This window comes from Callorhinchus milii, unplaced genomic scaffold (genome assembly GCF_018977255.1).
Source record: "Callorhinchus milii isolate IMCB2004 unplaced genomic scaffold, IMCB_Cmil_1.0 Scaffold18, whole genome shotgun sequence".
In the NCBI taxonomy this organism is placed as follows: Eukaryota; Metazoa; Chordata; class Chondrichthyes; order Chimaeriformes; family Callorhinchidae; genus Callorhinchus; species Callorhinchus milii.
The window spans coordinates 12,611,423-12,627,959 of record NW_024704759.1 but is presented as its reverse complement, the minus strand read 5'-3'; the positions used below and the strand labels follow the sequence as shown (position 1 = coordinate 12,627,959).

Here is a 16,537-nt window from a genome sequence, read left to right as displayed (position 1 = left end):
CACTTACTCTCTTCCCGTCAAATCCTCTCCCTTCATAATCTTCACCCTGCGGGGTCTGGACTGTGCATGTCTGTCCAAAACAGAAGGGAACAGTTTGCTCATTAGTATGTTTTACATCCTATCATACTGTCCTGGTTTCATAACATCAACCCACAATTATTCACAGGTCACAAAATACACACATCACTAATAGACAAGTGATTCTGACCAGATCTGTTCTGCTGTGCATTGGCTCAATTTTGCCCAAACTGAGTCTCAGCAAATCAGTATAGAACTAAGGTGTGTGTAGATGTAAGAGTGCAGTTCATAAAATGCAACTATAAAATTGGGCCAAGTATCAAATAGCTGTTCAATTTTCACAAGCACCTTGAACTGAGTTCATTCACTAAGTTCCACTGATGTATCTGAAGAGTCAGCTTTTGCCATCAGGATTCATTTTGCTCCAGCATTTTGCTGGAATGCAACTTTGAAGATGTAACTATAAAAGTATATTTTTATTGCTGCTGTTACACTGCCAATATACGTGTAACTCAAGACACCAAATTGATGGTATAATGATTGAATCATACTGAACCACCAAGAATCAGACTAAATGTAAGTGCCTTCAGGCAAACTCTTAAAAAGTGAATTGGTCTGCACACTTATCGCAACAGCTGAAGAGAAGCAATATCACTAAACTCAGCTCAACCTAATTACCAGTAAGCACAAGTATTGGGTGAATGCCAACCGAGAACAACATTGAGTCAGAATGAAGGCATGATGAAATGAAAGGAATGGAAGCTTGGAACTCGCTGCCAAGTCGAGGAATCCCAATGACATCAGACAGAGAGAAGACCACTGGGGGCTGCCGGATAAACCAGATGTTTCCATTTCCTGCAAAAGTGGAGCACCAATGGCTCTGGAATCCTGATTCATATACACACTCTAAGCTTAGTTATCCTAAACACACATAACTTGTATAATTGTATTGCTTACCCTGAAAGGCAACAATGAAAGTGCATATTCGATCAACAGCCTCATCAGTCTCTTGGAATAGAAGATAAATTCATCTCGACTCGTGTCTCTATTTCTGTAAGAGAGGGTAGCGTTAATGATGAAGGACTACCTTTATAAATGTGCATTGCTACTATTAAACCAAAGTTACCCCTTATGAAATAAAGTTCACTGTAAAAAAAAGATTCAGTTTCATGGAGTGGATACCGAATTATTCAATTATCAGTGATCACACCGGTATAATTTTGTCTTCATCGTATCAGTAATCCAGCTTTGTTGCAGCCATTTAAAATGTCATATTTTTAAAACCAAATTTATCAATAATTTTAAAAAAATCTAATTTATCAACAGAATATTCTTATGACAGAAATAATGATTTATTTTAAAACAACAATTACATTAGAATGTTTCAATTTACAAATCGCTGAAGATATATCCCGTGAAGGGCTTTGAGACATCTCAATGACGTGACAAGGCGTTATATCAAATGCAAGGATTATTGTTATTAATTATTATTATTGTAGAACAATGCCAAACAGGCTATTGGAGACAGTACCTAATGAATGTGTGCATTCCTTGTACCTGCGGAGTGCTCTTCAGTACACTCAGTGTCTCCGGCAGTGGTTGTGCTTGGTGAGCAGATGCTAAAGTTGCCCTACAGCAATACAGCAGGAAAATAAAATTCAGACAGTGAACTCCTGAATAGGCAAACGTGAAACCATATGATGGTCTACACACTTCTGTTTGCTTTTTCAGAATAAGCTGATATAATAAAGAAATAGCAGGGAATAGAATCTCCAATCAGTTTTACCATTCCCATGAAACAAACCTTTGTGTTTCAATAAAGATTTAAAGCTTATTGCTATTGGTTGACAAAGATTGTCACAATTTTGAGGTGTTAAATAAAACACTGATTTTTTTGGGGGGATATTTAAAGAGCAAACAGATTGTATGTGCTAACCCAAATAACTAAAAGCATACCAGCAGCATTTGAATGGGTGCATTTATTTATTAGTGGCTGATTATTGTTAGTTTTACAATATCCACAGGCTCATGGAAAAAGCAGATTTTACTCCTCGGACAAGTCAGAAATATAGTACAAATTGATGAATGAAAGAATAGGTTTCCAAAACTATGCAAATCAGCACTTTATTTTTATGCTGGGAGTTCTGGAGGGGGTCGGGGAGCAGGTAGGGAGTTCCCTGACATGGTTGGTGTTTGTAAGGGGGACAGCATTCCAGATCACTGAACATTAATGCCATCAGTCACCTTACACAAAATGCTGAGCAGTGATGCACATTTGGTCTTGGCCGAATGCCTTAGAAGCTCTGGTTACTGACGGGCACCATTCACCCACTAAAACACTAATAGGTTATACAGGGCCTTTGTGGAATGGTTTGTTTTTGAGATCTGGCTTTTTAAATGATTTTTTTTTTTGGCATGAGAAGGTATGAAACTGCAACAGGTTCCTCAGTTTAAAGTCACATGGCATCAACATCAAACAAATGTTTGCTTCCAAACCAGCTACTCCCTTTATTCTTTAATCTGAGGCACGTTATCTTTACTCCCGGACAAGAGAGTACGTTTTGTTTGAGCTAGACATTACTAACCGCTTAGCAACAGACAAAAAGTTCTGTCGTTACACGTAGGGTTGTGATCCCATGTAACTAGGCCGTACCCACTTCACCATCACTGACATTCAGTCACTATATACACTGTAGGTCTGCTGTCAAATACAACACACTCCCATTAAACAAATCTTATCATTACCACAACACTATGTCCAATAAAATATTAGATCGTTACAAATAAGGTCTCGGAGTTCATTTATTTGATCTCCACTGCACTCCCATCAACAAGCGTTCAAACATTTAATCTTTTGGAAACAGAAAGCACCAAAAGTACTTCTGATGTGGTTTCAGTAAGGCCAGATAATATTAAAATCACTTCTTGAAATTTGTGTCACACCCTGAGCTATACACTCCAAAATGATGTTCCTTTTCTTGACTATCTTGGAATACTGCACCAATGGTTTCAGAGACCAGTCCACCAAAATTCCCAGTGCCCTGGCCAACAATCCCCCAAATAAGTCATTCACTTCATGGCTGTATTCAAATCAGCTTACAAAATACAGTCACTACACTTTAGAGTAAATCCTGTGAAGCACTTTGGTATGTCCTCTTGATATAAAAAGCACTATACCAAATGCAAGGATTATTATGAAATTGACTGAGCCTCTACAGGGTGTATTCGACAGCTACTTTAGCTAAAATATTTAGTAAAGGTAACTGACTGAATGGTCTGGGTATAAATGAGAAAGGGTTTTGGATCTTAATTTTCATTCAATCTGTTTCACTTTTATTGTAGCTGGAAGTGATGTCCTTATGAAAAAAAAGCCGTTAATTGATAGATGGCTATCAACTCCACTGTCAGTTGATTGTTGAAAATTCAAGTGCAAATAAAGAGGTATATTTGGCCTTGTGGTTACAGCTAGCTCGCCTACGCAGCCCCTACCTGCAATTTAAAATCTGCAAAGACTCTGCTTTTTTCTAATTTACATTTCTTCTTGGGGAAAGGAAGGAAACGTATTTATGAAAGAGTAAACAGAATTGCAATTACTTCAAGGCTTCAGATGGCTAAAAGCTTGCCTATCAATGGTGGGGCAGATTGGGAGGGACATGAAGCAGACCAGTACTTGCTAAGCAGAGTGCATGGCCAGGGCAGTAGGATTGCACAGATGGGTGCGGCGAGATCATGAAGGCATCTGAAAGTGAGGACGAGGATCTGGGTGCTGTACTAGATTATCCCAGGGGTAATGATTGTATAGGTCGTGAGTCCTTTCGCCAGGAGCCCTGTTGAGCAATGATGCCAATAGGGTACCTTTAATTGCCATTTTGTGAACTACAGATGTGAATGCTGACATGCCTGGGTTACTGATCATAAAGCCAATTATTAATGGGGAAAAAATCCATCAACCCTAAAAAAGCTGCTGATAGGCCTCAGAGTCTTATTGTGCCCAGACAGGGTTAAGAACATAAGAATTAGGAGCAGGAGTAGGCCATTCGGCCCCTCGAGCCTGCCCCGCCATTCGATAAGGTCATGGTAACTCTAATTACCTGCCCTATCCCCATATCTCCTAATGCCTCGGTTTTTTAAAAATATATCAGTCTCAGCCTTGAAGATGTTCAAGGACTGAGCATCTACAGCCTTCTGTGGTAGTGAATTCCATAAATTCACTACCTTCTGAGTGAAGAAATGTTTCCTCAACTCTGTTCTAAAAGGCTGACCCTTAATTTTAAGACTGTGACTCTTGGTTATACATTCTCCTACCAGGGAAAACAGACCCTCAGTGTCTACTTTATCCAGCCCTTTAAGAATCTTATATGTTTCAATAAGATCTCCCCTAATTCTTCTGTACTCTAGAGACTATAGCCCTAGTTTATTCAGCCTATCCTCATCTCAGTCCCCTCATCCCAGGAACTAACTTAGTGCACCCCTTCTAGGGCAAGTATGTCCTTTTTTAAATAAGGAGACCAAAACTGCACACAATACTCTAGGTGTGGTCACACCAAGGCCCGAAGTTGTGTATCCCCAGGGACACCCACAGCTCCTTTTAAAACAATAATATTTCTGTGCAAAATGTGGTATGTGCTATAATAATTCTAAAGGCTATCTACCATTCCCAGTATACTTTAGTCCTAATCCAAGCAAAGTAGTCTTCTGGCCGGGATCATACAACATAAACATTCAACATACATAAAGTAAGAAGATATCAGCTGTATATTATGTTAGGACAGTGTTTTATGATAAATGAGGGGTGATTTGTTAATCAGTAGGAATGATTGGGGTAATGAATTAATTTAGCAGAAGCAGAATAATCAGTTATAATTTGCCGGTTTGTATCAATCCCAAAAAATATTTTGATTCAAGCATACATCTCGAGACAGAACATCAGAGTTCAAAGCTTTAGATCAGACAAGGTTAAATCAGTTCGTGCTCGAATGAGGCTACTGAGCCAGTCACCTCTCGGACATGCTAGTGTCACATCTCCGGTTGCTTTCGTCACTCGGCTAAGAGCTAAAATGAGCAGATCAAGCCAATAGCTAAGCCACAGTTGTCCATTTGGCATTAAACTATGGACTGATAATTACATGCCACAGGAATGTGCCCGGACCGTTATAATATCAAAACGATTTACTAATGGTTACCAGTTGTGTAGTTCTTGTGTACCAGTTCACATTAACCCAAAGCAGAAAGCAGCCTGAGCGAAAAAAAATTACTGAAACGATTAACCCTTTCCGTAGGAATCGGCCCAAATGGCCATACAATTTCCAGTAAAGAGAATGGAAATTGAGGAAATTCTTTAGAGCAAGGGTTAAGGTCATTTAATCAAATTAGCCTTCGGTTCAAAAAAAATTCAGATTACGGGGTGATTGCACTAAGAGCAAATTATAAAAATAATTGTAAGCAGCTTATTAGTTTCTTTTGTTCTAGAACTGCCACACACAGGCTTCAAATGCAAAAAAAAACATCTAAAAGGAAAATTAAGGAAGTATGCAAATTCTCCTCACATATCCCAGCGCAGTTTCCTCTGTTCAGATGCGTATAATATTCGGGGCAGGACAACGAAGGAAATACATATCGGCCAAGAGAGAAGAAATTTCAGTTCATTAATGGCTAACAGCGATAAGAAGAGGCATAAATGCCCACAATGTGCGACATTAGGATGTTACAAAGCCAAGTGGAAGTTTCAATTCCTGTTGAATACTTCTGTGTTAATGTGACTTAATTTTGGGGAAAAAAATCACATATTATAAAGCACAAGTAAAAACAATTTCTATTGAAAGTTTATATTTCTTTCGGAGCCAAAAATAGTTCCTTTCAATTTTTTTCGTTGTGTATTTTTAACCTGTCAGACAGGATAGGAAGGTTCTAGTGAAGAACACGGCTTGTAAAATTCCATGTCACACACTGTAGATACCAAACTTCACAATAAAGACTGAGCCCTCTAAGCTTCCTGTGTCTCAAGTTAATTTCCTGTCACAGCTCACTTGTGGCTGACCATCAGTGGAAAGTTAACTTTTAATAAGTGCAATGTTGAATAATCTAAAATCTTGGAAACTACTTATCTGATTAGCAAGGGTCGACTTATATTTTGTACAATTGCTTAACTCGCTGACTCAAACGGACCCAGAAAGTTAGAGGGCCGCATATAGGTAACAAACAACCGATAGCAACTGACGTCGGGGAGACAGTTTGAATACTCACCTTGCTCTGCCACTTACACATTTAAGAGCGGAGTGTGTACACTGTTTAAAAAGAGATCGGGTCTCCTTTGAAATAATTCACAATCATAAATACACAACTGCATGAAACAAATCGCTTCCAAAATTGAAGGAGGGGAGGTTAGAAGCGACGTCAAGGAGTCCTTGTGTGTCAAAGCAAGGACCAGTATTCACAGTGCCTCTTGCCAGTTGCAGTACAGGGCATACTCTTACCATTCTTTTTATCATACCTTACATTGAGTTCACGCTGAGGTGATTATAGTAACAATTCGTTCAGGGTTAAGCAAGTATTTTCAATACCACATACAAGAGAAGGAAAAAGAAACGTAAAAAAAGAACAATTCATTTGTGCGTTTGTACATTTGGGCTGCAGCTCTTAATCATCAACAGTTAATACCGTTTCTGACATCTTTGCTCTGTAGAAACATCATTCCCATTTTTGTGACTTTTGTTTCTTTTTAAAAAAAAGTCTGCTCCACTGAAGAAAAATTGACCTAAAGAAAATGCAAGAAAAGATCCTTCGCTCCGAGAAGCAACAGATGAAGTGAGAAGACAATGTGCGGCCTTTGAAAAGTCTGCTTCGTGGAAAAACCCTGAAAAACACTTTAACCCTTCAAATACTGAATGTCTTCAATATTCCTCTTTTCTTATCATGCGTTTGCAAGAATTCCTCTATAAATTCGAATGTAGAAATTACAGAATTGTGCAGAGCACTGCTACCATTTCACCTCTGGATGCCTATTAGATCCAGGGAGAATAAGTCTCCTGCCTTTAACCCATTTTAGTTTTAAACACAAGATTGTCAGTTCACACAAGGATCATTATGGTAACATTAATCAAATTAATCACTAAACAACCATACAGTAGAATTTTAAATGAACACTTTTCGACCACTTTACTTTTGCTTGCTTCATCTTCTCCCTTTATTATTTTAACTTAATTTCCTCTCCCTTAATTTGTTACTATGAAAGCCGACTATATGCTTTTTGTTCTTTAGACATCCATAGTAGATTTTATTCTAAACTTATTTAAAATATTCTAGTAATATTTGCTCTGCCTTCAGGGCCGCAGAATCCATTTTGAAGGTGAGATTATATTAATGAATTGGCTGAAAGTCTGCTACAAAAGCTGTATTTTTGCCTATCAAGTAGCAGACCTCCAAAGACCAGAGACAGCAGCCAGCTCTCACTCATTAAATCAAGCATGGCCTCTCCAAAACGTTAATTTATCTGCACCCCCAGTTGAGATTTCATCCACAGTGCAGTTAATCCACAATGTTCAGTGGACGTTGCAAAACTGGTGTCCAATCTGACCTTTTTATTTAGGTTCAGAAATGTAGTCATTCAACAGTGGGAGTGCTTCATTCTGGAGTATATTGGCAGAGCTTTGATCTGGCATTTTTCCTGACAGTACATTAATAGCAAGAGATTTAAATGCCTGCTCCACATGATACTCTTTTTCCTCCCCCCTTTCCCAAGTTGTTGATCAGAAAACTGTGGGAATTGCGTGTGAATAACTAGAGAGGTCAGCTGTTGTTTAACAAAATGTTTTGGCACAGATATGCCTGGCTGTAATGTTGCATCTTATTTCAATCCAAGCGCTAACTATTCACAGATACCAAGGCACCAGTGGCATCTACCCTTGAAATCAGTGTCAAATTCTTGAAGTGGGTTAAACATCTAAATGTTGTTGTGGCTTACATACATTAAATCTGGTAAAAACAAATCTAGGGATTCATTTTATTAACCCACCTTTAAACACCCACATCCTCCCTGCAGGCAAACTATGGGAAATAACTCACTATGGAGTATAATCTACTTTAGGGCTCTGAATCAGAACACCAAAGCCAGACAATGAACTGCTCCTACTCGTTATTCTTCTAATGTTATCCAAGTTAAATAATTAATACAGAAAAATGTGGTTCTTATCTTAATATATACCTAAATAATATGGCAACAATGGAGTACTATAATTTACCATTACAAGGCATTTGGACCATAATTCAAATCTCTCTTGCAACATGAGTTTTCCTAAATATAGTGTGACTGGTTAAAATAATAATAACCCTTGCATTTGCTGTACCATCTTACAATGTCTTCGAGATGTCTCAAAGCGCTTCACAGAATATACTGTGAAGTGAATTGACTTTATATTTTGTGGGCAAAAACAATTTGCTACTTCCAAATTTTTAGCGTTTGAGAATCACAGGTCGTACCATAACACCGATCTTGGCTGAAGTTTCCAGTAACACTTGCTACACTTTGTTCTGAAAATGCTAAATTGCATGAGATTACATAGTGGTTGGCAGAAACGTACAATGACTGCAATGAATAAGCTAAACCAGGAAAGTGAAGCACTGGGGAGTAAAATCTGCCTCTTTGCACCAGGCACTAGGTGGCACTGCAATGTAAAGAATGCCAAATCTCATACCATCCAAACCAATTTGCAGCCTTACTGATCTAGGGTTCCTTGCCATTCCACTCTTTAGTTGTTGGGGATAAAACTTATGTAAAATCAATAATTAACCCAAAACAAATATATCCACAACTGGTTTAATCCCAATTGTCACAGTGCACAATTAAAGGTTCTTGAAACCAGTTGAAATATCCTGATCCAGACTGATTTAATGTAACTCAAACAAGGTCAGGTACATGAAGTTCAATAATCTATGTCATTTGGGGATAATAGACTTTAGGGCTTTCTTTATTGTTTTGCTTGTTTAATTAGTGACAAAACATTCTACCTCGCATCCATTCTTTGGTGAGTGGAAGGGTAATACCATGTTAGTAATTAAACCTGCCTTGCTAGCAGGCTCGTTTCAATGTAATTACTATGTAATTAAACTGAAAAACTCTCATGTGCAGAACTCTGGAAGAAAACAAAACCACAAATAAGTGATCTCTCTTAGTTTGGGGGAAACATTTAAACCATGAATTTTATGCCTTTGATTTTTCTTAATATAAAATTGTACAATTGCTGTTTAGCTGTGCACAAAGGGCACTCTGTGCATTCTGTGGCTTGTCAATAGCACTTTCAAATGTACAGAAGCTTACTACTGAAGCAAGCATGTGGTGGAAAAGAGGTTTATACAGCAGAAGCTACAATGGAAATTCAGTATTTGAAAGGTCAAGCAAAGCATCTCTTCAGGGCAACGGAAACATAAGTTAATGCAAGACCCATAATTTAAAACAATGTAATATTACACTAGGACACATCTGGAGTTTGAACTAACATCATCAGCAGAACATATATTGGCTCATAATTAATTTAACCTCTTCCATCCGCCCATTTTTCATTGCTTGTGAGTCGTATATTTGTGAATTAACATAAGAAGCTTTGATGTGTTTAGGAAAATTTACAAAAATGATAAAACCACAAAGTCACTAAAGGTGACAATATTGCCACACAGAAAAGCCGTCGCTTTAAGGTACACGCACAGATATAATCAAAGGTCACTGTATACCAAACAAAAANTTACCAAAACAAACCACATTTCATTCCACTTATCTACCAACTACGAATTCAGGTGACATGAATGTATTCCACACTGACTATGCTTGCAAAAAGTGGACAGTTTACATCTGAAATCTTGTACATGTTGTAGACAGGTCAGATATTTTTGGCGATAGACAAATTAGACAAACATGTGAAGTCCTTGAGAAACTGCAAGCTAGATGTACAGATAATCCAATTTAGGTTGTGATACACATAACCAGACACATAGAATGCAAGGCCAGCAAGTGACCCAGATTACTCTCTGCCTGTTAGATCAGAAGGTTGTTAATTAAGGTCGTTATTCTCAATCGGGATTGACTCATATTCAAACCTGCCAATGATCAGATGTATATCGCATTAACCTACAGAAATTCCACTCAGGTGAAATCTCATTCCAAGATTATTGTAGCAGACCTCTTCCTTCCACATTAGAAAAACATGCATCTAAACCCTTTACAAATTTAGGTTGTGAGTACAGGAGTTGCTCAAGAAAAATAGGGAAGTGATATTTGACTAGGTTAACAAAACAAATGAACAGGCTGTTTATAGGGTAGAATATTTTTCATGAAACCAGAAATCAAGCAACACAATGCCTTGATGAAATCGGATTTTGTAGATTTTCTGAAGATATATACAGGTGTCCAGATCTGAGTCTCACCAGCAACCCAAACCTACATGAAGTATTCATTCCTGAGCAGCAGCCTCTTTGCAGAATGATTTCAAACACTTTACCTCAAGAAATAATGAATTGTTTTAATTAGCAGACAATACATACAAGGGGACAACACAGGGGAATAGAACAGTGAGGAATGTTTGCAATTAAGTGCAATGGAAAGAAGCAATTGGCGGTTTTATTTCACTGCGGAGTTTGAGAACAAAACGTTTTAATAAGATTGCTGCTCCAAAAAACTACTCAAGGTTTATTTATTAAAAAATAATGGGATGTAAATTAATTCAGGTAAACAATAACTTGTGTGGGTAAAACTAATTTTGTTCCTGGGTTTTGACAATATTGACTGTAGGATCAGGCCAATAACATCACTAATACGGAGTGAGATTTCTTCAAACGGAGGTGGTGGGCTTTTCAACAACAGCAACAACTTGCACTTATATAGCGCCCTCCATGCAGGGTAGCGCTTAACAATGGCGAAGCCTGACTCCAACCTGGAGGGGTGGGGGAGTGGCCGAAAGCACAGTCGAAAGAGGAAGGGTTTCAGGTGGGACTTGAAAAAGGGGAGAGAGCGGGCAAGGCAGAGGGAGGGATTGAGGGAGTGTTTGGTAACGTAGTGGCTGAAAGCGCAACATCTGATCGTGGGGCGGAGGATGCAAGGGACGAGCAGGAGGCCAGTGCCAGTCGATTGGATGCGCTGGGAGGTGGAGTGGGGAGGTGAGGAGGTTGGAGAGGTAGGGAAGTGCCAGAGACGGAAGGGATTTGAACACGAGTGAAAGGATCTTGAAGTTGATCCGTTTGGTGAAGGGGAGCCAGTGGAGCCTGGGCCAGAACTGGTGAGATTTGGGTACGGAGTTTGTTCCGTGTCAGTATGTGGGCGGCAGAGTTATGAATGAGCCGCATCTTTTGAATAGAGTTGGGGAGACCAGCGAGGAATGCGTTTGAGTAATCCAGGCGGGAAGTGACAAACCCAATGCACAAGGGTTTCGGCTGCATTTGGGGTAAGATACGGTTTGGAGGCGGGCAATGTGGCAGAGTGGAAGAAGTCAGCCCTGGTCAGGGACTGGATGTGGGAGAGGAAGGACAACTGGAGGTTGAAAGGGACACCTAGATTGCGTACTGGTTTGGTGAGTATGAGGGAGAGCCCAGGGAGGTTGAGGAGCTCAGATCCGCAGGAGTGAAGACATTGACGGGAGCCAAGGAGTATAGCTTCCATCTTGACCACATTCAGCTGCAGGAAGTTTGCACTCATTCAGGCCCTAATATCTGCTGGACAAACTTATAGAACATCGGCGGACCTGGAGTTGGTACTGGAGGAGGCAAAGTAGATTTGTGTGTCGTCCATACAAGTGGAAGTTTTGGAGGGTGACATCACCCAGAGGGAGCATATAGATAAGGAAAAGAAGAGAGCTAACGATGGAACCCTGGATTACCCTGCAGGTGACCGGGTAGGGGCGGATGGAGAAACCATTTGTCGAGATGAAATGGAGGCGGTTGGTTCAGTAGAACTCGAACCATGCAAGTGGGTCCTACTAAGGCGGGTGAGGGAGGAGAGGCGGTAGAGGGGGATGGCGTAGTCGATTGTGTCAAACACAGCAGAGAGATCCAGGAGGACAAAGAGGCAGAGGCAGCCCTGGTCACAGATAGAGAGAACGTCGTTTGTGACTTTGACAAGCACTGTCTCTGTGCTGTGGGCAGAGGAAAAACCCAACTGCAGGGGCTTGAGGAGGGAGTGGAGGGAGAGGTGTGACTGAAGCAGACCTGCAACAATGTGTTTCAGGCTGTCATCTGAACTGAACCAGAGGAAGTAAANCATGGTTCGAGTCCCCACAGAGGAAATACACTGTCCAACGTCTGAAAGTCAAGCGCTCTAAAGCAACGAATGGCTTGATGCAGATCCTTCAATGGCCTGTACTTTATTTGACAAGACAAGCTGATTTGGTCTCAGAAGCACCAGCCACACAATGAGACCATTTCTCATTTTTAAGTGCTTCTGTGGGCATTCTGACTCCAGACAACTGTTTGGCTATCAAGTGCTCAGTATCAGTGTTAACACACTGTAGCGCGTTGTCAGAAAAAAACTTCAATACATTTGTCACACCCAGTGGCCCCTTCAACAAAAAGACATTAAAGTCCAGTGTTCAACGCTCCAACACTGAACTATGAGGGACAGTCATCATTAGTTCAATTTCTATGAAATTACCTAGAAATACTACTTCTAGCCTCAAAGGTCAAAAGCAATAATTGTTGCTTGATTCAGATTACAGTTAAAATGCTTAGATTTCTGGTTTCCAATAGATTCCGGAAGTAAGAGAAACTTCAAGATTCACTGACAGACTGATTAATATAAAAACAATGACTCATTGACAAATTAGTGTACAATTAAAATCAATTACACTGCTTTTACTGAGTCACACTGATACCTTTGTGCAAGCATAACCCTTGTTTCCAGATCCCTTTTACTTGAGAAAATAATTCAAACTTATCCCATATTATCCCTAGAGATTCACATTTATACCTTAAAACATGTGTCACAGATACTTTAAGACATACTTCAATTTGCAATGGTAGCATCTTGAATTTACATAAAGGAAATATTATCAATGTATCAAGGTGTGAATGAAGTGACATGACACAGATTAATTCAATAAGAAAAGCAAAATTAGGAAGATACACGTGTTAATTTTCACAGGAAGTGAGATATAAGATTTATTTTTGCATAAGCAAAAAAAATTTCATTCAAATGCATGAAAACAAACGCTTCGCCAAAAAATGTTCTCTTTGTGCTTCAAGGTATTAGAAATCTCTGCTGATTATGTTACTCAATTATCTTTCGACAATAATATAAGGCCCGAGAGGGAAAGATAATCTAGAATTATTCTAAACTATAATCTCATGCAAAAGGGACCCAGTGTGGCAATATGGCTAGTTGCATTGTCTAAATACATAATCATTTTATGTTTCTGACCACATTTACCACTTGGATAAACTCGTTAAACTCTTTCATGTACACCTTTAAGAGAGAAAGTAGCAAGTGTTTCCTATGACCTTTAGGAAAGATAGCACTAAACAGCCTTGCTTACCTCCTCCAGCTGACTGTGGACGTGTTGCACTATCAGATCAATGGCGACCATATTTCCTCCCCCTTCCAACAAGGGTAAAACAGAGAAAGATTCAACGTAATGACATCAAGAGGCAAAATAAATTGTATTCACATGAACTACTTGCTATCTTTAATTTGCCTCACCCTATAGAGTTCTACAATCCATAGCTTTCCAACTTGCCCTGTTTAAATTCTTGCTAATGCTTATATCACATTAGTTATATTATTTTGTCTAGACCAGGTTCCACAACAGAATGGTTTCAAGATGTTCACTGAACCCCTCAACTGAATAATAAAAATATTGTGAGGCAAGCCGCAAATCTCCTGTAAAACTGGGACTCACATTATGTAATAATCCCTTCAAAACACAAATAATAATTTGGTCACTCAATCCACGACGGTTTGTGGGACACTGCTGTGCGCAATTGGCTGCCACCAATATACAGTCAATCCACTTTACAGGAAATTCTGCGAAGTGTTTTGAGATGTCTCAATGACATTATAAGGCCCTATATCAAATGCAAGGATTATTATTATTATATCAGCATTGTTCATTGTCGCAAGATGCATAGGTCCCAAAAAATAAATCAGAATAAGGAGCTGTGCTCCAAAACAATCTCATTTACTCAAACCCCACTGCTGGAGGCTAAAGAAACATCATTTACATGAATAACTTTATGTATTTGGACCCAGTTTCCCAGGTGTTAAATCTACCAGGTTCAATCAACTGAATAATCAATGTGAACTAACATGAATTCCATTTGAATGCAGCAGATTCTTCTCGAGTAGCTACAATAGAAATAGAAGTGTTCAATAATGTGTCTTTAGAGATGGAATTAATTTAATTTATAGTTGTTTTACTCTATTGAATTACCCAGTAGTTTCTTAGTAACGTGCTTTCTTGACTTGTGATGAATTCTGATGGAGCAGTGTTGGTGGTTTCCTCAATCATTAATACACAAAATACGTAAGGTGTCCTCCCCACACCCATCTCTGACTACAACTCATTGGATACAAAACATTACTGAATGCTCCCTTGCTCCAGCGCCTTGGGACGTCTTCCCAACGTGAAAGGCGCTATACAAATGTAATTTGGTTATTTATTGTTGCTATTTTACGATCTAAAATTCAGACTTCATCGGTTACTTTCTGCTTAAATATTAAATATGGTGCCTCATCTCATAACATCTGGGATTAGAGACATCATAATCTGTTGTTTCCCACTGACCTGGCTGATGTAGGTTTAAGGGGGAACCTACAAGCAGTAGGAGAACTAATAATATTCCATAGACTTTATTTCTCTTAGCTGATTATATTGCTCAGACTCTAATTTCCTTAAGAGAAGGTTTAAAGAGAAAATAACACCTTTCATAGAGTAAGGCTTAAACCTGTACAGTATTAGAAATGAAAGATGCACATTGTCATTTTTGGAGCTTCCAGAAAATATACTTTATCTTTTTTTTATTGAAAGGACAGCTTGTCAAACTGAAGAGCTCTTGTTGGAAACAAATGTGATTGTTTTAACTATTCTGGAACTGAGTATGATTGCTTGATAATGCGATAACTTACTCACTAGTATGGCAGTACTTTATAGCTAATTCAAAAAAGTTTCAGTTTTACCTCGTGGAACAACTATATCGGCCAAGCGCATTGTTGGTTCAATAAACTGTTCAAAAGAGGGCTTGACAAATTGGTTGTACTGCTTGATGACTCCTTCAATGTCACGGCCCCGCTCAGAGATATCTCTACGTAGGCGGCGTACAAGACGGATATCTGAATCAGTATCTACAAAAATCTTCATGTCCAACAGCTGCAAGACAGTAAGACGGCATTTAAGAGAAAGCTGCCTTTCTTCATTGTGTAAGTACTATACATGCTTATAGCGACTAAAACGCCCCCCTTTGAGCAGGTAAAGTACGTGTGACCTTTAAAACATTTTATAATAAAGCTGAGAATTTCTCATCATTGAAAATGGAAATTAAGGCAGATTCATTTCTGGGGGCTGAATTTATAAAAAATATGGTGCTAGTCTTTTCTGGTGATTTTCTTCTCATTACAAACGATTTGACAGGTAGCCAGTGTTTAACAACTGGTAATATCCCACCTTTAACCGCAGGCTTCATTTAGATGCCGACGAGACTAAGGGAACATTTTAACCTCATATCTCTGCTTTGGGCATCAAAAAAATAGAACAGGGTGAAATGTCAGAAGTAATCAACTGTCAACAGTTCATACACTGTAAGCTAACCTTTTGGAATATTTGGACAGAAAACATTTAGATAGTTGTAGTGATCATGAATTTTGTTTGCAAGAAACTGTAATTTGAAGTTGAAATTCTGATATTTGGCTTTCGTCAACCCGCACCTAAAACTCTCCGGAAGTAGGACGTCCTTCCAGGGAGAAAGCACGCTTCCCAAATACAGGGACATTTCCATGTGTAGGTGGCATAAATATGTGGAGCACTCATTCTTTAAGCATGATGATGGATTTCTGCATGTGTCAGACACTCAGCTGGCTCCAAAAAAATTGTACCGTGCGCAGCCAGTTAATATGGCATTGTTTGGTGGGGGGGTGGGGGGGGTGGTGGCTTCAGGGAGAGTCGCAATACTACTAGAAAAATGCAAAGACTGAGAATCCATTGCTGGTCAAACATCTTGGGATCCATGTAACAAAACATTTCAGAAGTAGATTATGGAGAGTAGCATGAACAGGATACAAACAGAAATGTTCGTGCAATGATACTTACATTCAACAATTCCTTATCAGCAAAAGCCATGATGCCTTCCAATATGATTACACTGGCTCCGTATAATATTTTCTTGGGGGGGAAAAATGCAGGTTGGTAATCAACAGAAATAGAAATTAATATTCTTATTTTGTACAGTCAGTGTTTGAGCCTTATGGTAGGGACAACTTGTGCTCAAATTCGCACCTTCACAACACTCTTGGCCTGAAATTTCTCTTAGTCAGTCTTAGCTTGTTTTAACATTT

The 16,537-nt window shown here is 39.1% G+C and overlaps 1 protein-coding gene across 3 annotated transcripts in view; it reads right to left on the bottom strand.

The window, feature by feature from the left end:
- LOC103190407 (uridine-cytidine kinase-like 1) overlaps window positions 1–16,537 on the bottom strand; it is a 36,962-nt gene that overhangs the window by 3,936 nt on the left and 16,489 nt on the right. For 2 of the 3 annotated variants that reach the window (XM_007911186.2, XM_007911172.2), the window contains exons 5-11: window positions 16,293–16,364; window positions 15,167–15,356; window positions 13,527–13,588; window positions 5,565–5,584; window positions 1,550–1,648; window positions 976–1,069; window positions 8–70 (exon numbers count right to left, since the gene is read on the bottom strand). In XM_007911186.2, coding sequence (XP_007909377.1) covers window positions 8–70; window positions 976–1,069; window positions 1,550–1,648; window positions 5,565–5,584; window positions 13,527–13,588; window positions 15,167–15,356; window positions 16,293–16,364 — 600 coding nt within the window. Of the gene's footprint in view, window positions 1–7; window positions 71–975; window positions 1,070–1,549; window positions 1,649–5,564; window positions 5,585–6,508; window positions 6,526–13,526; window positions 13,589–15,166; window positions 15,357–16,292; window positions 16,365–16,537 lie in introns of all 3 variants that reach the window. The other variant, XM_007911177.2, reaches the window with a different exon arrangement.